Source organism: Fukomys damarensis, unplaced genomic scaffold (assembly GCF_012274545.1).
Source record: "Fukomys damarensis isolate Sample0158 unplaced genomic scaffold, DMR_v1.0_HiC HiC_scaffold_21, whole genome shotgun sequence".
In the NCBI taxonomy this organism is placed as follows: domain Eukaryota; kingdom Metazoa; phylum Chordata; class Mammalia; order Rodentia; family Bathyergidae; genus Fukomys; species Fukomys damarensis.
In genome coordinates, this window is record NW_022900933.1 from 10,466,359 (window position 1) to 10,490,356 (window position 23,998).

Genomic DNA, 23,998 nt, shown 5'->3' on the forward strand with positions numbered 1-23,998 from the left:
AGATCTCAGGTTAGCAATTTGCTTTCACAAAACTGTCTGCTTCCAAACTAAAGAGTTCTGGAATTATTGACTCAGTGAACTGGTGCCATATAAAAGTTTTCTAAGGTATATCACTACAGAAACCTGTATCCAAGAGGCTATTCTTTAAAATATCAGTAGTTTAAAGTCCCTATTACAGCTCTTTTCCTTAGCACTTTGAATCTTTGTCCCAGACACAAGTTATTAACTGTGCTTATAACATAGCTTTCAGGCATAAGCTTTCTATAGATAACAAATTCTTAATGGCTATTTATTCTAATAATATCAGAATATTGGATAAGTAAAATTTCTATCAAATATAGTATCAAACTATTTCATACAAGTTTGTGGGGTTGTTTTTTTTTTTTCTTTTTGCAGTGCTGTGGACCAAACCCAGTACCTGATGCATACTAGACAAGCATTCTAACACTGAGCTACATCCTATCCAGTTTCATAAAAGTTTTATCAGTGTCTTCTCTGAGAGTAAAATAGCAGGGGCATTGTCACATCTCCAGGGACTGAGCCCATAGAGCTAACAATTCTGAGGTAGTCATATTAATACAAATTTACATACATAAATCTAACCTAGGTTAGACTGAGCATCTCAGGTTCACAGCTCCTCCCATAAAACTCTTAAAATTATAGCATATCAAATAAACCTAATGATTTCTAGCATCCCTTTTTATAAAAAGGGAGGACAAATATGTGATTTTTCTAGAAAATTTCAAAGATAATTTCATATGTAAAAGATATTCTGGCTTGGCACAGTAGCATACATGTGTAATCCCAACATTCATGAGACTGAGGCAGGAGGATCTCCATGAGTTTGAGACCAGTCTGGACTACATAATGAGTTCAGGGTTAGCCTGCTCTACAAAGCAAAACCTTATCTCAAAAAACACAAAAAAGAAAAGAAAAAAGATTTTCTGAAAAATATTTCCTAAATTTAGAAGGCAAAACCAAAAGAGTTTATCAGAAAAGATAAACATTTGATTAATATAATTTCATATGTATCTGAGAAACAGTACTGGGTTACTTAATTTTTCTAATAACAATAAAATATTTGAAAATAGAGAAGATAACATGTTTATAAACAGCATGCTTATAACATGCTTGAGTAATTCTTCAAGTAAGAGATTGTTATTCTTTGCTGTTTTGTTTCTTTAAACAATCAGAGAGAAAGGCTGGGTATTTAGCTTAGTGGCACCATGCCTGCCTCACAAGCATAAGTTCCTGAGTTCGATCCCTGGTACAAAATAATAATAGTAATAATAATCAGAGACAAAATAAATATAAAGCACAAAAATTCAGATTACATGAAAACAATAACCTTTCATATTACAGGGAATGTATTAATCCCAAAGACATAGGCTCATTAAAACTGAGAGAATGCACTAATGGGGTAGGAGGTTACTAGGGATACAGTCCAGGCCCTGCATATTAAGTTACATTCCCCATCCCTTTTTTCATTTTTTAGTTTGACACAAGGTCTGGCTAAATCACTAAATTTCCTAACTGAGCTCAAATTTGTGATCCTCCTTCCCTAATCTCCAAGGGTATAAAATTTTAATATATTTCTAAGCTTCTTTTCAGACACACAAGACAGATAAAAATCATTCCAAATTTTTGGCTTCAATTTTGCTCTTTTATATTCTAGAATAAACTGACACTTTAGAAAAAGAGCTTGGCCTCTGGACTTGTAAAACTCCCAGAGACCTTTTATTAAATGGACCTATAAGAAAAAACTATTTTCATAATAAAAAGTCTTTATTTGCTTTCTTCATTCTCCTTTTATCAGTATACACTGTACTTTTTCCCAGCAGCTAAATGATGTGTGACATCTCACCAGATTGAATGGAGCAGATATGAGAATCTGTCTAGCTGATTTATATTAAGCTAGATATTAGATTTTTTAAATTATAAAATAATGAATAAAAAATAAGTTATGTAAACATGAAATGGCTTCATCATCAGCATTTTCAAGTGAACCAACAAGTCATTTTTAAATTTTTAATACTGTAAATATCAAAAGATATAACCCACGTAAACAAAAGTTCTTAAAGAACTTTAATCAGTTTTTTTTGGGGGGGTACCCGGGATCAAACTCGGGTCCTTGCGCTTGCAAGGCAGGCAGCAGAACCACTGGGCCAAATCCCCAGCCCAGGAACTTTAATTAATTTTAAGAGCCTATAAAGGGATTCTGCGACCAAAAATTTTGAAAACTGGAGTTCAAAAAAAATGTAGACTTTTTCCTTGAAAAATAAACACACATAGTTATACTCTCATTATTCCTTCTAGTATAATTCCAACCACATACATCAGTTATAACATTTAAGAAAATAACAAATTTCTAGTTTATAGAAAAAACTAAGGAGCAAGGCCCAGGTTTTAGCTCAGTGTCGCCGCCACCTGCCTCGAAAGTGCAAGGACCTGAGTTCAATCCCCAGTTAAAAAAAACAAAAAAAACAAAAAAAAAAAACTAAGGAGCATGGATAATTGAGAAATCATATGTAATCATTTTATCAAACTAGCAAATCTTTTTTTTTCCAGTACCAGGGATCGAACTCAGGACCTTGTGCTTCTGAGGCAGGCAGCAGCACCACTGAGATAAATCAAACTAGCAAATCTTATAAACACAGAATATAACTTTCTACAGCTACAGGCATCCTTTTACACCTTCTTAATGTAGCAAAGTTAAACAAATACATTCATTAACATAATCCAAAGATATAGCCCTACTACAATATATAAAAATAAAAATTAAAGTATAAGTTTTTTAATTATTAAGTTAAAATTTTACTTGGTAATCAATGATATAGTATTTTGTCTTAGACATTTCTAGGTAGCTGATGATTATTAATTTAATATCAGTGCAAGATTTTAGCTTACATAAAAATCTTAAAAATTATTCTCAAGTTGACATACTATAAAACATAATTACTTTTGAAATCTAAAGTTCCTCAGAATAAGTATTTGATTTCTTTAGTCTCATTTTTAAGGTTTTTATAATCTTAAATACTATATAGAACAGCTTATTTGATAAGTAAGTCTATATAAGGTTGGTGAAATAAAATGTATATTTTAATTATACTTAATAGTGACAAAGAATATGACTTTTTTTAATAACTAAAATTAAGAGGCCGGGGATTTAGCTCAGTGGTTCCACTGCCTGCCTTGCAAGCACAAGGACCTGAGTTCAATCCCTGGTACCAAAAAAAAAAAATACATAAAATAAAATTTTCATTTGCCAAAGATTTAACGTATTGCTCAAAATGGAGAATACTTTAAATAAAAACAGAACAAAATCAAAGAGAAACTGAAAGTTAGGAAATTTATACTTTTATTGAAACTCAAAACCAAGGAAACTCTAGGAACCACGGAAAGATGAGCCCAGGTTTCAGCCACTCATATATTTCTCTGACAGGAAAATTTAACTAGCTTTGTCCGATAAACTGTGGGGATTCTCAGTGGAGCCTCTAAAGTTATAAAAGATGAAATCATATATCACAGTAGATAATAGGAAACAGGATAGATCTTTTACAGATAGAAAGGAGACCAACAGATGGGGGCAACATAAGAAGAAATAAGATGTGTTATGTACATGTACCACCTTCCCATGATGAATGTAATCATTATGTACTGTAAACATGTACTAATAAGAATAAAAAGTTTAAGTGAAATCACGTATCTCACATATATAAAGTGAACACGGGAAAGATTTTATGCCTACTTCTGCAGCCTCACCATGCACCTCTCTCTCTCATGCACTACTTTCCATTGTCTTTACAATTCTGAACACATGCATTGCTACTTTTGAAGCCTTTGTATATACTTCCCTTTCTCTGGAATTTTCTTCTTTCCACATTCACATGTTGAATCATTCTTATCCTGCAGGGTTCAGCTAATATAACACCACCTCTTCTAAAAAAAATGCCTTTCCTTACTCTCCACTTGACCCCATCACTATCCCAGTACCTGTTTATTTTTTTCATAGCATGTATCACAAATGACAATTATTTTATGTATTGTTTTATTTACTATGGAATATTCCTTCCAGTAAAATATAACAAGACTTCTTTATATGTCTTGTTTACCATTAAATTCTCAGCACATAGAACTCTTGATACATAAAAGAACTCAAAAAAGTTTGTTGAGCTGGCTATGGTGGTGCACACCTATAATTCCAGCTACTGGGATGGCTAAAGTAGGAAGATCACTAGAGCAAGGTCAGGCTGGGCAGCTTAGGAAGACCCTGTCTCAAAATCAACTTTTTTAAAAAAAAAAGGATTGGGGCTGTGGCATATTGGTGGAATGCTTGCTTAGCATGCTTAAGACCCTCTGTTCAATCTCCAACATTGTTTAAAAATTTTTTTTTGAACAATAGTGAAAGGCATGTGCTATTCCCTAGGATTTATTTTATAAATAGAAATATATAAAGACAAAGTTGGGTGTGCACATGTAGCACTCTGGACAGTGGAGGTAGGAAGATTGTAGAGCCCAGCCTAAGTGAGAACTCCTAAGTCTGGTGATATAACCTAGTACTAAGGCCCCATTACCACTAAATGAAAAAAACGTTGTTAATTCCAAAGTCAGGTACAAGGTGAGGGAAGAGAGGTGGTACAAGAGACCAAGAATCCAAGCATTAAAAAGTAGCTAGAACCTCAGAAATAAACAGAATTTTCATCCTCTTAGGAGTTTAGGGCCTGCCATGGAGGAAACATCTTGGAAAATATCTTAAACTTTCAGTTTAAACCTTTGAATAGCTGAGCTCTAGGAATAAGTTCACTGTAATTAACTGTTAGAAGGCATTAAATTTCTCTTAGAGGAACATGTCATCATCCGGTGCCTCTTCAGGTTTTTTTGTGTTTGTAACAAAACTACTAAAACCAGGGCCAGGGATTTAGCTCAGTGGTGCCACCACCTGCCTCACAAGTGGAAGGCCCTGAGTTCGATCCCTGATACAAAAAAACCTACTAAAACCAAGGACAAAGAGAAAATTGTAGGGCTGGGGATTTAGCTCAGCGGCTCGGTAGCCTGCCTTGCAAGTGCAAGGACCTAAGTTCAATCCCTGGTACCCAAAAAAAAAAAGAGAAAATTGTACCAGCAAAACACATTACCTTCAAAAAGACAAGAAAAACTGTTCTGATTGCAATCCTAATAAGCATAACCCAAAAACAATATTATATTTGTTTTAAAAAATTGAGGAGGAGGAGAAAGAGAGGCAAAGAGAAATCTGGAGTGTGACTTATTGGTGGAGCTCCTGCCTAGCATACCTGAGGCCCTGAGTTTGATGAGAGGAGTATTTTACTTGTTATTTTAAATGAGTCAGTTCATTGGGAATATGTAATGATTCTAATCTTTATTTATATTTTTTGTTCTTTTAACAATTCTGATTTTATTACATCTAATAATATAGATGTTGAAATGTCAAAATAAAAATTAATTGATCAATTTGTCATCCAGCCTTGGTAGTTCAGAGGAGGCTGAGATGAGTGAACATTGGAGAGGAGGTTAGAAAGTATTTAAGGCAAAAGAAAGAATATTTTCAGAGTGAAGCAAGAGAGCTTAAGAAAATAAAGGCAAGGGCCGGGGATTTAGCTCAGCGGTTCCGCCGCCTGCCTTGCAAGCACAAGGACCTGAGTATGATTCCGGTACCAAAAAAAAAAGAAAGAAAGAAAAAGAAAAAAACAAGAAAATAAAGACAATCCAGTCTTGGAAGAGAGACAAAAGAATGTGACTGGGTAGCAAAAAGGGTTGTCTGACAAGACCAATGCTTGATAAAAGAGAGCTAGGAAATGTAGAAATCTTAGAATATTTAAAAGCTGAGACTTTTAAATTGTGGAAGTATTATAAAGTCATTTGCTCAGATTTGTCTCAGAGGATGTCTTACTCCTAGAGGAGCAGAAAGTAGGACTACTAGCAGATAGACACATTGCAGTCCAGGTGAGATGTGGAGACAGAAGGGAGTGGATTTTAAAAATAAAACAGAGTAGCTCGTAGTTTGTGAAACATTCAAAATTTTAGCAGGTTAGTAGACTTACTCTTATATTAAAGAAGAAAAAAATTAGTAAAAGATCCATAAGCTGTATTACATAAGAGAAGTTTTAAAGACTACAATTTTTTCTGTCTATACCGCTAACCACAGGGCAGTGATAACTTTCATTTTCAAAGATCAAGTTTTGTCAGATCACTCTGGATTATCATAACCACAGGTTGGTTGTGTTTTTGTTAGCAGAACATTTATATTTAGAGTTTCTTTCCTATTTTTTTATTTTTCAAAGTTGACTTCTTTAGACTTGATGATCTGTAGGCAAATGTCCAAGTCTTTCTTCAAGCAAAATATATTGTTATAAACCCATTAAGCAGAATAGTGTAGGCTTTTCTGCCTAGAACTTTTTAAAATACCTTTGTTAATAGCCTTTCTCAGACAAAATTCTGTCTGAAAAGGCAGTCAAGTAAGGATATTATGCATTAATGCAGTTATTTTGCTTATTACCTAATTTCCTCTACTAGGAAGTACTTTTCTATGTAGGCAGGGACATGGTCTCTTTTGTTCAAGACTGTCACCCCTTACCTAGATCGGTATTTACCATACACCGAGTAATGAACAAGCATTTACTAAGTGAATAGATAAATGAAGAATTAAATCATATCTGTGTTAAACAAATAAACCTCACTAAAATAAGAAGGATGTCTCTTTTCAGTCTTATAAATTCATTTTATTTTCTTTTAAGGTATTGAAAATCTGATACTAAAGTATTTGAAAGTAAAATGATTATTTTTAATGTTTGCAGGACTATCTCAAGCAGGTGCTGGACATTGATCTTCATGCTCAGATCCATTTTGGCAGGGTTTTTATGAAACCAGGGTATGAAAATAATCTTCTCCTATTTGGGGTTGGTATGGTTGCTTTAACTGTTTTAAATGCTTTCTTTTTTATACTCTCTATTATGGGTTAACTATTCTTTAAAAAAGAAATACTATAGTGATAGAATCCTTTTCATACCTGCAGCTCCTATTTGAAATAAAAATTTTATCAGTTATAACCAGCAATGTCAATGGCCTGAAATTAAAATTCATCTTTCTTATGAATCAGTGATTTTGGGATAAACAAACAAAGGAACTTTACAAACTTTCTTTTCAGTTCTTTGTCTAGTTCCCTCCTCTTTTTTTTTCTTTCTCCCTATGCTACTTTATTCTTTTTAAAAACAATTTTCTACAAAAATTCTTAATTATCCATAAAAGTGGGATATACCCCTCTTCTTGTACCTGTCACTTAGCATCAGTAACTGTCAACAATTTTCTGTAATTGTTTTATCAATCTCCCCTATCCTATCTCTTTTAGGGGAAGGAGGGCTGGCTTGTTTTAAGCAAATTCTAGAAATCATCTCATTTTGGGTATATATATCAAATAATAAAAGCAGTAGCATTCTTTTAGATAAATACAGTAGTGTTATCTCACCTAACAAAATAAAAATACTTTAATTTCATCTAATATCCTGCTCATATTCAAAAATTTCCCAGATGTCAAGAAAAAGAATACCTTTTTATTATTGTTTTGTTTGAATTAGGATTCAAGTAAGGTCCACTCCTTGTATTTAAGTGTCTATTGCATCAAAACATTTAATCCTCCTTGCTGTTTTTTTTACTTTATTTATTAACTGATTGATTGTTATGCCATTGATTTTTTTTTTTTTTTGAGAAATTGAATGACTTGACCTGACAAGCGGATTTGCCTTTTTGTTTCCATGGGCTGTATTTAACATGTTCCTCTATCTCCAACATATTTTATAGATTGAGAGCTAGATCTAAAAGCTTAATTAGGTTCAGATTTTTTTTTCCTTCACAAGTAGAATCTCATACTGCTTCTTACTGTTTCCTAGGAGAAACAAAAAATAAATATGCCAGGATTTTACATATTTCCTGAAAACTAATAACTCCTAACAAAGGACCAATAGAGGGAGACGCTGTATTAGTTGTAAACCCTCAAAGAATAACCCTGCTCAGACCCCTGTTAACTCAATGAACCTTTGATTTCTATTCAGAGAATTCAGTGTATGAGTGAGTATTTCAGGACACCTCCATGCTCTCAGGAGCAACAGTAATACTCTGTTTCAGAATTGTACTCTGGTGTATGCTCACAGGAACCCTAAGATAATGGAGTATCGGATTCCCCACTGTTACAAGGGAGCTGTGGTTTAGTGGCTGGGTGTGGCAGCACATTACTGTAATCCCAGCACTCTAAGAGGCTGAAGCAGGAGGAGTACAAACTCAAGCCCAGTCTCAGCAATTCAGCAATTTACCAAGACCCTTATCACATAAAAAGGAAGAAGGAAGGAAAAGAAAGAAAAATAAAATAAAAGGTTGAGGATTATCTTGGTGCAAAGGCCCTGGGTTCATTCCCAGCATGCCAAAAAAAAAAAAGTGAGTGAGGGGAAACATCAGCATATTCCTGCCTTATCATGCCAACTCTCCTAATAGTCCTGATTTGTGGTTTATTTCAGTTCTAATGCACAAAATAGGATTTACCTCCAGGTTTTGACCACTTTTAAAGTTATGGTCATACCTAAAGCTTTAGCCACAATTGATAGAATTTATACAGGAATTCTTGCCAGTATATTTTTGTTGTTGCCTATTGAGTGTGTCTCAGTATGACTATACTAACAAAAACCTTTCTGTTGAAACTGTGGTATTTGGGTCATTCTTGTTAAGAATTGCTACACTAAGCTTTTTTTTTTTTCCTGTCCCTTTTTGATGTACTAATTTGATTAGAATACAGAGGACATGGCAAAAGCATGTAATCTACTTATTAATCCAACACTTGGTTTTCCCCTAGGGAATTATTTGTATATCTGTTATTTAAAATACAGCACCTATAACAATAATTTTTTGTACTCTTTTTTTTCAGTTTAGTATTTACCACTTGTTTCATCTTTAGGAGTTCTAAAATTCCTAAGGTTTATTCTCCTCCCCTAAAGTCATAACACTTCAATCACTGTATAACTGCTGTTACATTCTGATCTTAAGAGGAAGATTAAACAATAAATGTTGAGTTCCAAAGAAATAGCTTTCCAGAGCTTAACCAAAAACTTTACAGTCTAGAAGTAGGACACTTGTGACAGCAGTGTATGTTAATAAAATGTTTTGTTGTAAGTAGAATCTTTTTAAAGTGAATGTTTTGAGAAATCACTTTCCTATCTAGAAGATATAAAAAATGATTTAAAGTAGCCTTATGATTTAAATTGGCTTTAAATACAGAAAAAAAATGAGAAAGTATTATGCATTCCCTCCTCCTCTGTGTACTAGCTTGCTATAATAAAGTGATTTAAAAATCTAAATGGGCTTCCTTTCATTAGCCAAATTCTATACTTGTCTAAAGTTAACCAGAATGTAAAGGTAACTGCTACATACTAGTAAGGGGAAAAAAAAACATAAAAAGCTCAAATACAATTTAGCTTTGCTCTTCCCACGTGCATTACAAATACAGTTACCTCCTTCATTTTAGAGGCAGATACACATAAAAGCATTTGGAGTATTATTAACCAGATCTGTGAAAAACTGTTTTTATGGGTCATGTATAGTAAACATACCTATTAACAAGAGCATATCTTGAAAATTATTTTATCATACAGTAACAATAACTGCCAAATTACCTGTTTTCCTTTTTTTTGTTTGTTTTTTTGAGACAGGGTCTCACTATGTAGTTGAGACTGACCTGTAACTCACTACGTGGCCCAGGCTGGTCTTGAACTCACAGTGATCCTCCTGCCTCAGCCTCCCAAGTGCTGGGATTACAGGCGTATACTATTACTCTCAGCTTATGGTTTTATTTATTTGGGGGGATTGCAAATTACCTATCTATAAGTCAGTGTGATAATGTGATCTTATTTTTCTAAAACACAGCAAAAAATGAGGAAGTAAACAAAAAAAGAAGCCTTGGAAGAGCTATAGTAGAGGTCACAAAATCAGAGTACTAACACTTCGCAGAACAACCAATCAGAGCTTTACCCAGATATGAACCATAAAGTTAAAATAACCTTGACACAAATCTTTCTCATTTAGAAGCTGAATAATTTGGGACCAAATTGCTTCATCTCTCTGAGTTTTAATTTCCTCATCCATAAAATAGATGATAATTGTCACCTCCAGAGATTGTTGATGAGATTTTTGAAATGAAATAATGGATGTAATACATAGATGTTAATTTTAAAATACTTTTATTATCACTGTTAATACTACCATCCTAGTAATATAATTATTACTACTGCACTTTCATTGCCATAACTAAAGCCAGATTTTTGTCTTGAAATGTTAGGGAAGCCACAGGTGAAAAAAAAAAAAAAACTAGGGGGAAGAAAACAAATGAAAACTATAGAAACACAGCAATGAAGAGTTATGTTTTATAGAAGAAAATAGCCAATAGTACCTTTGTGATCTAACATCACTGTATTGACAGTTATATTAATGATGGCTATAAATCATCAAAAATAGCAAAATTATAAGAAAATGAATGAGTGATCCCTTTTTGAAAGATCAACCTGCAAAAATGGTAAAAATAATAATTTGGATAAACTACATACACAAATATTATATGGTTTCTCTTAGATGAGAAATCCAAAATATAAATAAATCAAAGAGCAAAATAAAACATAGATAATAGGAAACAGGAAGACAGATCTTTCACAAATGGGAAGGGGACCAAGAGATGTTGGAGGAGGGAGAAAAGGAAGGGGATGTAGGAGGAATTAAGATGTGTCACAAACCTCTACCAACTACCCACAATGAATGTATTCATTACATACCACAAACATGTACTAATAAATAATACTAGCAATAACAATAATTTGAGTGCTTAAAAGGATACATTTTCACCTATATGGAAGTTTCAGTATTTCCTAAGGATTCTGCATTGCTTTTTGTTTATATAATGAGGATAATTAACAGAAAAAGATCACTTTTCACTGTCCACTGCTTCTGTGCTACTCACCTCTCCCATCTCCCCATGATAAGAGTTCAAGTTAGAATCTTAAGTATAATTTGATAATACTTTTAATTACTATTGTTTTAATTTTGTTCTGCCTGTGGTATTTTATTTATTTGGATATTTCTTTTTGTTGTTGTTGTTTCGTTTGTTTGGTACCGGGGATTGAACTCGGGGCCTTGTGCTTGCAAGGTAGGCGGTGGAACCACTGAGCTAAATCCCAGCCTTTATTTGGGTATTTCAAAAGCTCTTTTTATATTAAGGATATTTTTATGTAAGTGGCTGAGTATAGTTTTAAAAGGATAAATATTTATCTTAAACAGTAAGCAGTTAAATATGTATTATCAGGTCATTTTCTGATAATGAGAGTAATTATTGTAAATCTCCAGCAAAAATATACAGATGTCATTAACTGGAAGCAGGGGCCAAGCGAAACCAGGTGTGGTGGTACATGCCTGTAATCCATGCATTCAAGAGGCTAAAGCTGGAGAATTCCAAGTTTGAGCCCACCTGAGCTCTATTAGCTGTTGTTTCAAAACAGGAGAGAAAAAGGACTGGGGGCTGGGCATTTAGCTCAGTGGTTCCGCCGGCTACCTCAGAAGCGCAAGATCCCAAGTTCGATCCCTGGTAGATCAGTACAAAAGCCCTGAGTTCAATTTCCAGTACAAAAAAAATAAATAAAAAGCCGGGGGGGGGGGTTTGAGAAACTTGGAAACCAGAATTTGGAGTATGTTTCTGTGGCACTGTCAAGAAGAAAAAAAAAGAGTTAAGTTATAGAAAACCAAGAAATTTAGTCACACATAAATCAAAGGTGCTAAAAACTAATTTATTTAAATGTTCCCAAAATGCTTCAGAGTATAAAGTTTTAAAGGCAAATCAATAGAAAAGTGTCCTGTATAGTAAGTGATATGACTGGGTAGCCACAAATAAGGAGCACTTAATATACTTGTTAGGTTACCTAGCACTCACTAACAAGTAACCTCTTTTTTCCTCTTTAGCCTGCCAACAACATTTGCAACTTTGGATATTGATGGTGTAAGAAAAATTATTTTTGCACTACCAGGTAAGAATCATAGAAATTATTTTCTGCTTTTTATGGAAAAATGACCAAGGACTTTCTGGACTTCTTACATGACCATTCCCTGATTAGATCAAATGTTTTGGATTCTGAAAGACTTGGACTCAAGACTCAGCTTTACTAACAGATCACTTACCTTCTCTAAGGATATGTCTTCACCTATAAAAATGGGATTAATGCCTATTTCACAGGATGGCATGAAAATCAAACAAGATACTATCTGCCAAAGCACGTTCCAAAACCTAAGATGATAATTAAATGTTGGCTATCACTAGATCTTTCCAGGACACCTGCCTTTTCAACTTCCAGGAAATGGATCAATTAGCAGTGTAATCACCTCTCACAACTAGAAATATTGTGCTCAAGGGTCCATAGAGCCTTGAATCACCTGTGTAAGTATTAGATTAAAAAAACTTAGAGCTAGGGATAGGACTTGGCTAACATGCATAAGGCTCTGGGTTTGATTCCCAGTGCCACAAAAAATAAAAGTTCAAAGCTGCCTCAATCCTTTCCAGATTTGAGGTGGCCTTGAAGAGGGAAAGTGGGAAGGAGGGGTTACCCACACTGGTACGGCTGAGCCATGGCCCTCGCTTTATCAGTGTGACAGCTTCCCCATCACTACCCTTGCTCCCATGTGAGTGGAAACTCACATGTTGAGATTGTAGGAAAAGCAAAATGGTTCGTTTTACATGGATTTTCAAATTCAAATTTATTATTTTTGGCCATGTATTTAAGGTCATTATGAATTGTGTTAAATTTCAACGCGGTTTAGGACTTTTGTGTAGCTGCTTGTTATTTTTTAACTTTTAAAAGGATCCTCTAATAATTCTTTACTAATTCTTATTTTTTTAGCACAGAATCCTTCAGAATTAACCTACTTATTCCTTTCAGAGCCACAAATCTCATAGGTTTGGGATATTTGCTTTTTAAGAAAAATCTCAAAATAAAACAAAGAAATAGAAGCCACCGGAACATTTTTAAACTAACATTTTTAAGCTCGTACTAGCATAAAAGAGATATTCATCATGCAGAAAATATTGAGGGAATATGTAAGTAAAATAATCCTCAGAATGTATTATATCTTGAGCCAAGGATTTATTTAGCTCAGTGGTTCTGCGCCTGCCTTGTAGGCCCAAGGTCCTGAGTTCAATCCCTGTTACCACACACACACACACACACAAATGTATTTTATCTGTATCATAAAACTCCTTCATCAAATTTAATATGTTTTTGGACACTCTGAAAAACATTTTATGAAGAAAAGACTATTTTGTCTTAACTTAGCATGCAGATTATCAGTGACAGTACAGCAATGAAGGTTATTGTGGGAACCTCTTTCACCATTAATTATGAAACAATCTAAGAAATTATAAAGTTAAAATCAATCTTCAAATTGTTATTTTTTATTCAAAACCTTTTCTGCTCAGACTGAATAAACCAAAAGAGGGCAGCAACAACTCACGTGTTCTGATTACAGAACCAGCAAACTGATTCGCATTACAAGGTGTTGTTGGGTTTCTTTTTGAGGATTGTTTTGGTTTGGTTTTTTGGTTTGGCTGGTTTGGTAGTGCAGATGGAACCCAGGGTCTCATGAATGCTAGGCAAGTATTCAACCACTGAGCTGTATCCTCAACCCCTAAGGACTTTAGTTTCTAAAGTGTTTTACTGCTTTCCTTGAGTACATGTATTTGAAGATTATCACTAATCTTGATGCACTTTAGACAATTGAAAAATTTTATGTACTTGCTATTTTTTAATTTGCAAAATTACTGTAGCAAAATATATTGAGTACAAAAACATTGGAAATATAGATAAGCATAAAGTAATGTTGTCCAAAAACCCCACCTACACAAAAATAACCACTATTTACAACATTTTGATATCATTCCTTGTAGTCCTTTATCTTATACAGAACAGTTCCTTTTTAAAAAATATTTTATTCTAAAAGTTTTTTTTTTAATTTTTAGGTTTTCAAAGCACCGTATTATAAGCCCGACTTGGTTCAGATCTTGGTACAGCCATAAAGCAATACCCACATATTGAATATAGCCTTGAGTATAGGCTTTGGGGTAATTCACGTAATAGCAGGGGCAGTGCCAAATGCTTCCCCTACCCAGGCAAGTAAGAGATAGGCTGTACAGCAAGCCTCCTCGTGTACGCAAGATATTACAGGAATCACAATGTTAATAACTGTGGTGTTTGGCCTTTCTGTAATTGTAGCACACTATTTGATGTTGATATTTCTGCAGCCTACTTAACATACTTAACATTAAATGAATTAGCAATACTGGCATCACAACCACCGAAATATCACACTGTTCCTTGTAGTCTTTCGAAGCACCTTGCTCTGCTCGCCTGTCACCCTCAAAACTGCGTTATTGAACAGTAATTTTATAAGACAGTAATATTACAGGAATTTTGCAATCACTGATATTTTGAGGCAAGGGAAAAGTAATTGATTCTCCTTAAGAATCTGCTGTTCTGTTATATAAATTTTTCCATTGAAATTATCAGTATCACTCATTACTTTTTTGGTACTGGGGATTGAACTCGGGACCTTGCACGTAAGAGGCAGGTGGCAGAACCACAGAGCTAAATCCCCAGCCCCCTCACTCATTACTTTCCACAATTTAAAAATCAATTCTTAGGTCAAGGATTTAGCTCAGTGGTACCGTGCCTACCTCACAAGAACAAGGTTTCAAGTTCAATCCCAGTATGCAAAAGAAAATCAATTCTTAACTATTTTTGTGAACAAAAAAGAATTAAATATATGGTTTTCTAATAGGATAAAAGTTTACCTTTTACTCTGATGATGAAATTAGCAGTTCTTAAGTCAAAGAAACTTAAAAACTAAAAAAAAACCTATTCCCCCAACATCTATTGGTACATATGTATTCACATACAACTTATGAAAGAATGAATAAAATTAAAATTTTAGAACCTGAAGAGATTCTAAAAATCTTGAGTCCAAACCCTTCATTTTTGTAAATAAGTAAAGTTAGAATCAAAAAAGGTTGAAACTTGCCCAATTTGTACAGTTTGATTAATTAATACATTTAAGCAACCAAATCTTTTATTCATGCCCAGTTTTGTTGTTGTTGTTGTCGTCGTTGTTTTTCATATCCCACCCTTCCTCCCAAGAAGTTCATGTCACACCTAGATTTCTTCTTGGAGAGGTACAACTGAATTTCTCAAATTCTTGTAACTATAAAAGAATTTAAATCTAGGTGTGGTAACACATGCCTATAATCCCAGCACTCTGGGAGGCTGAAGCAAATTTGAGAGGATCACAAGTTCAAGACTAGCCTGAGTGGGTCCGGGGATTTAGCTCAGTGGTTCTGATGCCTGCCTCGCAAGCGCAAGGACCGGAGTTCGATCCCCGGTACCAAAAAAATCAGTAAAATTAAAAAGGCTAGCCTGAGCTATTTAGTGACTTAGCAAGACCCTCTCTCAAAATTCAAAACAAAAACAAAAACGAAGAGAACTGGGATATAGTTCAGTATAAATGCCCTGGGTTCAATCCCCCATTTTCTCCCCCCTCCAAAATAAGATAACAAGATAGAGAAGGAGAGAGAGAACTTGATGTTTGTGGCAGTCTGTTACAACTGCCATAACAATACCACAGAATAGGTAGCTTAATAAAAATTAATTTTATCATAGTCTGGAAGCCAGAAGTACAAAATCAAGGGGCCAGCAGGGTTGTTCTCTAGTGAACCTTTCTTCCTAGCTTACAGAAGGCCACTCTCTTACCATATCCCTACATGATCTTTCCTCTGTATGTACACACTTCTGGTATCTCTTGCTCTATATAAAAACATCAGCTCTGTTGGTTTAGACCGGAAGACCTATGTCTTCATTTGACTTTACTCCTCTCTTTAAAGGCCCTATCTCCAAATATAACCACACTGGGGGTTAAGGCTTTCTCACATGAATTAAAGGAGATACAGAGCAGGGATATAGCTCAGTGGTACCATGCCTGCCTGGAAAGCACAAGGTCCTTAGTTTGACTCCCATTACCAAAAGTAAATAAATAAATAAGTGAGACACAATTCTGTCCATAACAGTATGCATCTTCAGGTCCTTCACATCTTAATTCATTTGGTGTTTTTTTAATTTAAAGAAATTTCTGGGTAGAGATAGTTATGGATAAATTTCCTTATGTTTATCTATACTTTCTAATTTTTGGTACCAAGCTTTTAGTACTACAGTAATTTTTAAATGTATTAAAAATAACAAGAAGATATATAAAACATTTAACCTCTTTAAAACTTAACAAATTAAGAGACACATGCTCAGTGGTAGAGTATGTACCTAGCGTAAAGGCCTGGGTTCAATCACCTTCACTGAAAGGCGGGGGGATTAGTAATAGCTTTCAACATATGTCTGTCAGGAAAGCAGAAATAGTGTCAAACAGCTTCTAGGTATCACAGATTTCTCTATTATATTGAAAGTCCCAAATGTTCACATCATCTGTGACATTTGGTCAACTATTTATGTATTCTGTTATCCTCTTGAATTCAAGGTGATTCTTAAGAGGAAACACTAGTAGTTGGTTATTTGCATCACATTCTGTGATACCTGAAGGTATGGACAGATGTAACTATTTGGCAAATTTTTATTGACAGACTGTAAATAACTGCTTGGTTGACTTTCAGGGAATCCTGTATCAGCTGTGGTCACCTGCAATCTCTTTGTTGTGCCTGCACTGAGAAAGATGCAGGGCATCTTGGATCCTCGGCCAACCATCATCAAAGCCAGGGTAATGCTTTCTAATAACCAGAAACCAAATAGAAGCCTGATAATAATTAAGGATCTGGATTCTCTAACTGCCCAAAATAAAAATGTAGGATTTTATATCAGTTTTGATAGCAAATGTAGTATTTTCCCTTCTATAATAAAAAATGGCAAGGAAAAGTTCAGTTTTATTCCCTCATGTCACTTCTAATCATTTTTTCCAGCTAGAAGTTCATAAAGAAGTCCAGGGAGTAAGGATTAAACTTTAAATGGATATTTAAGAACAAAGCAGTGAATAGAATGAAGTTGGCACCTTAACACTGGGCCTATATAGAATGAAGGACAAGAATTCTGTTTCCCAGTGTAAACTCACAGAGAACAGCAATTAACCTGCTCACTTTTTCTGAGATTCCCATTGATAAATTTCAAATAATTAAAGAACAGATAATCAAAAAACTAGAAAGAGAACTAGAAAGAACTAGAAGAGAGTGCTTCAGGAGCAGGGTGACCCTATATTTTTTAGAAAAGAACTACTAAGACTGAAGAATTCTACCTACAGTAAAAGTCAATTGGAAATTAGAGTCCCTTTCTCCACCAACACTACTTAATTTAACTTACTGCTCTATTAATTATATCATACACATTCTAAATTACTGATATGCAACTTTCATGATAATATAAACTACAGGATCAAACCACTTTTCAAAAGTTCTGAAATATATTCATTGACCTTCTAAATAGAGACTGTGGACTAATAGATAAAGACACCTTTCCTTAAGATTTTATTAAAGAATCAGCTAGGTTTTTTTTTTCCAACCATCATATTAATGGTCTTATAGGAGATTAATTTGAAAAGAAAAAAAGGCATCAGTGAACAAAAGTATTCTGATCAAGCCAGAAGGTCAGAGTCCTAAGGCTTAGGTTGAGACAGTGATATTGAATTTACTGAATTAAAGGAGTAAGAAAAATCCACACTGTTGTAAGAGAGACTTCTCTTTGACTCTGAAAAGTTCTTATGAATCCTTTCATTTATTTTTCATTTTAACATCCATCATCTTCTCCTTCAGACTGACTTCATGGCAAGCCATCCATTCTGACAGCATTGATGAGGTCACTCTGTGATCAAACTGGCACTTGATACTCGTTCATGTGCTGCCCATTTCCATTCAGTTCAGGAAACTGAGAACTCATCTAAGAACCAAATGCCTTTTTCTTACAGTTGCGTTGTTGGAACTGCCAGCATGGGTCACCCATATATTTGGCTATTTGTCCCTTTTGTTTTTCACTCTATAAATCACCCACCCACCTTCACGGACAGTCACTGCTGCTTCAGTGCACTGCTCACTTTACTTGAGGCATGGCAAATCTTACCTCTGTTCTGAGGCAAGGTACAGCTCGCAGATACCACTTACTACTGCTCTTCAAAATAGATGCCACACAGCCATGCGTGGTGGTATATGCCTGTAATCGTAGCACTCAGGAGGCTGAGGCAGGAAGATCGCTGTGAGTTTGAGACCAGCCTGGGCTACATAGTGAGTTCCAGGTCAGTCTCAACTACATAGTGAGACCCTGTCTCAAAAAAAACAACAAACAAACAAAAATAGATGCCACCGCCTGATGCTGATTTGGGGAAATGGGGTGGATGTTGAAAACTAGTGTTAGCTGAACACTGCTGAACTCTATTACAACCATCTTATGGGTAGAGCAATGTTTCATTATTTTAGAGAGATCAGCCCAGAAAATGTGATCCTTTTTAATCAAAGCACTCAGAAGAGCATCAATTTAAAATAAATATTTCCCATGTGGTTGGAGTAGAAATACTTCTGATTTTCAGTACAAAATCAGAAACAGAATTGTACATTTACCAAATAGCATTATTGACTCAGTGTTTCCACAGCAGGACATTCTCTTTTTTTATTAATTGTATGAAAAATATAAAACAAAATGTCATAATCGCACTGTATAGTTATTTGTTTGTTTGTTTATTTTTGAGACAGAGTCTTGCTCTGTAGTGCAGGCTGGCCTCAAACTCATGATCCTCCTGCCTCACCTTTACAAGTCCTGAGATTACAGGTCATTATCTTCTGTCATGTTTCCTTAATATCCAGTCAAAGTACTCTCTACTGTCCTGTTCTCAGTTTCTTCCCTTCTTCCCTCCTGAGGTAATTCCCATCTGTATTAACAGTTTGCCTTAGGTAGTGATGGAGAAGCAAAAAAGGGGAAAACACATTCCTCTCCCATGAGCTAGCCAAATCCTGAGACCTATGTGCCTTTTGGGTCTCTAGTGCATTGCTCTAATTCACCTGCCTTTGCGCTTCCTTTCAGTACTCCTAGCTCTGCACAGTGGAAAAGCTTGACAGATACTCTGACTGATGACACAAACAGCCAAGTAGAAAGCATTTCAACAAAATGCTTATATTGTTTGAAATTGTTAAGGTGTTTGCAATTGTAGGGGGAAATGTGATTATTTAATGTGATAAGATCAATGATCATTAAAAGACGTGGGGATGTCTCTTACTTGAGACTATGATGGCCTGTGGATTTAAAATAAGGATATTTATCTGGGCATGGCAGTGCCTGCCTATAATCCTAGTATTTAGGAAGCCTAGGCAGGAAGATCACCATAAATTCATGGCCAGTTTGGTAAAAAACAAAATAAAATAAAACAAATTATAAATATTTAAAATGACAGTACTGCCGATTTCAAGAAATGTACATTGGTTTTAACATATTAGAAAATAATTAAAACTAGCTGGGCATGATGGCGTGCACCCATAATCCCAGCACTCTGGAAGGCTAAAGGAGAAAGATCACAAGTTTAAATCCAATGTGGATAATTTAGCAAGACCCTGTCTCAAAATAAAAATTAAAAAAAAATTAAAAGGGCTGGGGATGTAGCTCCGTGTGAAAGCCCTGGGTTCAATCCCAAGTCCTGCAAATTAATTAATTAATTTTATAAAGAAATAAAACTAGGCTAAAGAGCTTTGGACACTTTTGAAAATGATCCATATCAGCCTATGTATGATTTTAAGTTATGTGGTAAATTTTAAACAGATTATTTATGGGGTAAACATGCTCAAGGGCCTCTGTGGTTATCTGATGAAAACAATGCCTCATAACTTTTATAGCACTTATCATAAAAGTGTGATGAGGCTCCTTTAACCACTCTTTGGAAGCTTCAACCAGACTCCAGCTGAGATGCAGCCTCAGCACTGCCATGTGCCTCTATCCAGACAGAATCCCCTTTGGATATCTGTTGTCCCACAAACTCTCCTTCAGACTGTGGATCTCTCAGGCCAGACTTTCCCTGAATCCTCTGGGATTCACCCAGCCCCTTCACTGTCATCAAACGTCCCACAAACCATTCCCTACAGTTATTGAGGTCTTTGGCAGTTGTTTAATAGTGTTCCTCTCTACCTTACCTCTGCCCTTCAGTTGTTTACCTCCATAATTCTAACTCTTATTTCTACTTCAGCAATTCACATGTACACCCTTTTCCGTATCCTAAACTGTTCCATCTCAGACAGAAATCACCAACTTTAGTATGTCACTTAGGAATAATGGCAAATTACTTGTCAGCAGACATGAAATGTAGTGTAAAACCTCACTCCTATGACCTCTACTTGTTTTCCTTTAGCCCATAAGCCATTATTTTCCTCAGTCCATAAGCCACTTTGGGTCACAACTTTCTTCAGCCAGACCAAACCCTGTGGTATGTATGTGATACCATACACAGCTTTTTCCGGTAGTCAGCTTTTTTTTCCTCTTCTTCTTTCTGTTTTAACACACTCAAAGGATCCACAGACTTGACTCAGTCTTCTTTCTTTGTCCTTCATTTTTATTCCAGACCACTAAGCACGATGAAGAAAAGCATACACCTATTCCAATTATCACTTTATCAATTCAGTAGGAGTCAAAGCTCACTTTACCTGTATTTTTATATATTATGGACTAACTCTATTCTTTACTGTAATCTTCTACATCACCATTTTTCTGAAACTACCTCCCCCATCAATATCTTCTGAGTTTTGAAGCCAAATAAGCCTGGGTTTGAATGATGGATCCAACATTTACTAGTATTACAACTTTTGGCATATTTAATGACTTCCCTTCTCATCTTGTCTCCTCTTAAATCTCTTTTATGTCTAACTCTAATAACCTATTTCCAATTAAAATCCTTCGGTGCTTCCTATGATACCAGGATTAAATCCAAACTCCTCAAAAAGGCATAGAAGACCCTCTTGCCCAAGGTTTTTCTTCTCCATCTTCCTATCCCACACTCTAACCATATCAAGCTATGTGCAGCTTCCAGAATGAACTTGAAGTTCCTCCCAATTTCTTTGTTTCTTCTCTTTCATGGTTCCTTCTTCAGCCACTACCATTTCCTTTCTTAGCTTGATAAATTCCACAGTTCTGAGATTCAGACATCATGTCTCCTATGAAGCCTTTCTCAGAGATACTTTGAGGTTACTTCTCTGTAAAAGGAACAAGACAAAGAGAAGACACAGTATTTTACCATCAATAATAAATTAATGATTTATTAATTAATATTAATGTTAATTAATTAATTTATTAATTTGATGATTTGTTAATAAATCAATAAAATTTTCTGTTAAATCGCTTCTGGGTTCTTAACAAAGTTGAGGGAAAAGAACAAAGAGTTCCTATACATATACCCTGTCTATATACATACCCAACCTCCCCCACAATCAACATGTGACACCTGGATAGTACCTTTGTTACAACTGATATCTACATTGACATATCATCAGCTAGAATCTACAGTTTTACATTCTGATCCACTCTTGGTGTTGTATACAAATGGTGCTTTCACAAATGTATAATGCCATTGCAATATCATACTGAATAGTTTCACTGTCCTAAAAATCCTTTGTACTCTGCCTGTTCATTCCTCCCTCTGACTACCACTGTCAGCCGTTGATCATACTGTCTCCATAGTTTTAGGTTTTTCAGAATATCATATAATTGGAATCATATAGTATGTAACCTTTTCAGATTTACTTCTTTCACTTATTGATGTACATTTACTTTTCTTTCATGTATTTCATAGCTCATTCTTCTTAATGCTGAATACTATGTCATTGTCTGGATATACTACCATTTATGTATACTTATTACTTACTGAAGGACATCTTGGTTACTTCCAAGTCTTGACAGTTTTGAATAAAACTGTTATAAACATCCATGTACAGGATTTTATGTACATATAAGTTTTCACTTCATTTGAGTAAATGCCAAGGTACGTGATTGCTGGATTGTATGGTGAAATTATGTTTATCACAAACCATTAAATAGTCTTCTAAAGAGGCTGTTACCATTTTTGGCTTCCACAATCAATAAATCAGAGTTCCTTTTGCTCTACTTCCTTGTCAGCATTTTGTATAAGTGTTTTAGACTTTTGCTCTTCTAGTAAATGTGTATTGATATCTTATTGTTTTAACATGCAATTTCATAATGACATGATACTGAGGATCTTTTCATATGCTTGCTTATTTTCCATCTGTATAACTTCTTTGGTGAAGTGTTTGTTGAGGTCTTTGACCCATTTTTTGAAATTGGATTATTCATTTTCTTATTGTTAAATTTTAAGAATTATTTGAATATTTTGGGGCCAGGGATTTGGTTCATTTGTTCCACTGCTTACCTTGCAAGCACAAGGGCCCAAGTTCAATCCCCAGTACCTCCCCGATAAAGGTAGACAAGAATTATTTGTATATTTTGAATACATTCCTTTATCACCTGTATCTTATGTGAACTTTTTCTCTCAGTCTACGGCTTGTCTTCTCATTCTCTAAACATTTTTTTTTTTTTGGTACGGTGAATTGAACTCACAACCTTGTGAGGCAGACACGGTGCCACTCAGCTAAATTCTCTACCCTCCCTAGACTTTTAAAAAACTAATTATCTCCCATAAACATTTGCATATAGACTATAACATATTCTACAACAAATAATATAATTGTTGCTCTTGAGTGATTACTATTAGGTGAATATTCAACGAAGCCAGAGAAAATATATCTAGTCCACAGTCTATTGCCCAATTTTTAGTGAATGAGATAAGTCCTTTGAAATTAAACATCAACCAGTTATAATTCTTTATTCACCGAAAAGTATATGTCTACATTTATGCAATTAATCATTTTTAAAGTATTTAAGCTCATACTAAACAAGTGCTTTCTTCAATGAACCAATGTAATAGACCAGAATAACTATGTCAGAACAAATAAATATCTTGATTAATAAAGTATTTTGACTGGGCGTGGTGGTACACACCTCTAATCCCAGCAGTCAGGAGGCTGAGCTAGGAAGAATGCTTTAAATTTGAGGCCAACCTGAACTATATAGCAAGACCCTGTCTCAAAAAAAAAAACAAAACAAAAAATGTATTTTGTAAAATTCCTCAAAAATCTAATCTGTTTCATTTCTAGCTGCAAAACAAATAGCTCTTTGTGAAGAGGCTATGAAAAATTTTGATTCACTGTAATTTGATGCACTTGACATTTGTTTCTTAAATTTTCATGAATGTTTTCCTTTAAAACAAAATAAAATTTATTTTTAGATTCACTAGAAAATAGCACCTTCTAAATGTTAGTATCATAAAGCTTGAAGATATTGTAGCTATTTTGTAACCTAACCTTATTTTGTAGATGAACAAACAGGTATAGGAAAGCAAATATTAGACCATTATCAGTAATGCTGGGAGAAGAACCTAGGTTTCTGATATCCCAATTCACTGCTTGTTACACTGTACCACCATGAACCAATCAATGCCATTGTTAGGGGAAAACCTTCTTGAGACACTATTAAATAAAACAGTATTGAGGTCTGGGAGGGTGGGTCAGTGGTAAAGCACTTGCCTAGCATGCCCTGAGTTCATTCTCTAGCACTGCAAAAAAAGCAAATAGAGCAAAACATTCATGTGAGTGGCTTCTTATAGTTTAGTGCTGAGGAACTCGAGGAAACACACACACACATTGAGAGAAGCATAGAATGATTTAAGAATAATGGTATTACCCTACCAGTACATATAAATATAAGCAATATCTAGTGAAAATATTTTGTGTTGAGTAGCTGAACAGTGCCTAATGAATATTAGGTGCTGTGTAAGTATTTACTAGGTGGATGGGTAAATGGATTCTGGATTCATCTGTGTTTGTTCAGGTCTT

The 23,998-nt window shown here is 34.8% G+C and overlaps 1 protein-coding gene across 7 annotated transcripts in view; it reads left to right on the forward strand.

Moving 5' to 3' along the window:
• Positions 1-23,998, forward strand: part of Gphn (gephyrin) — a 559,105-nt gene that overhangs the window by 532,821 nt on the left and 2,286 nt on the right. For all 7 annotated transcript variants that reach the window (XM_033766935.1, XM_033766936.1, XM_033766937.1 and 4 more), the window contains 3 exons: positions 6,813-6,886; positions 11,998-12,062; positions 16,733-16,836. In XM_033766935.1, coding sequence (XP_033622826.1) covers positions 6,813-6,886; positions 11,998-12,062; positions 16,733-16,836 — 243 coding nt within the window. The remainder of the gene's footprint in view (positions 1-6,812; positions 6,887-11,997; positions 12,063-16,732; positions 16,837-23,998) is intronic.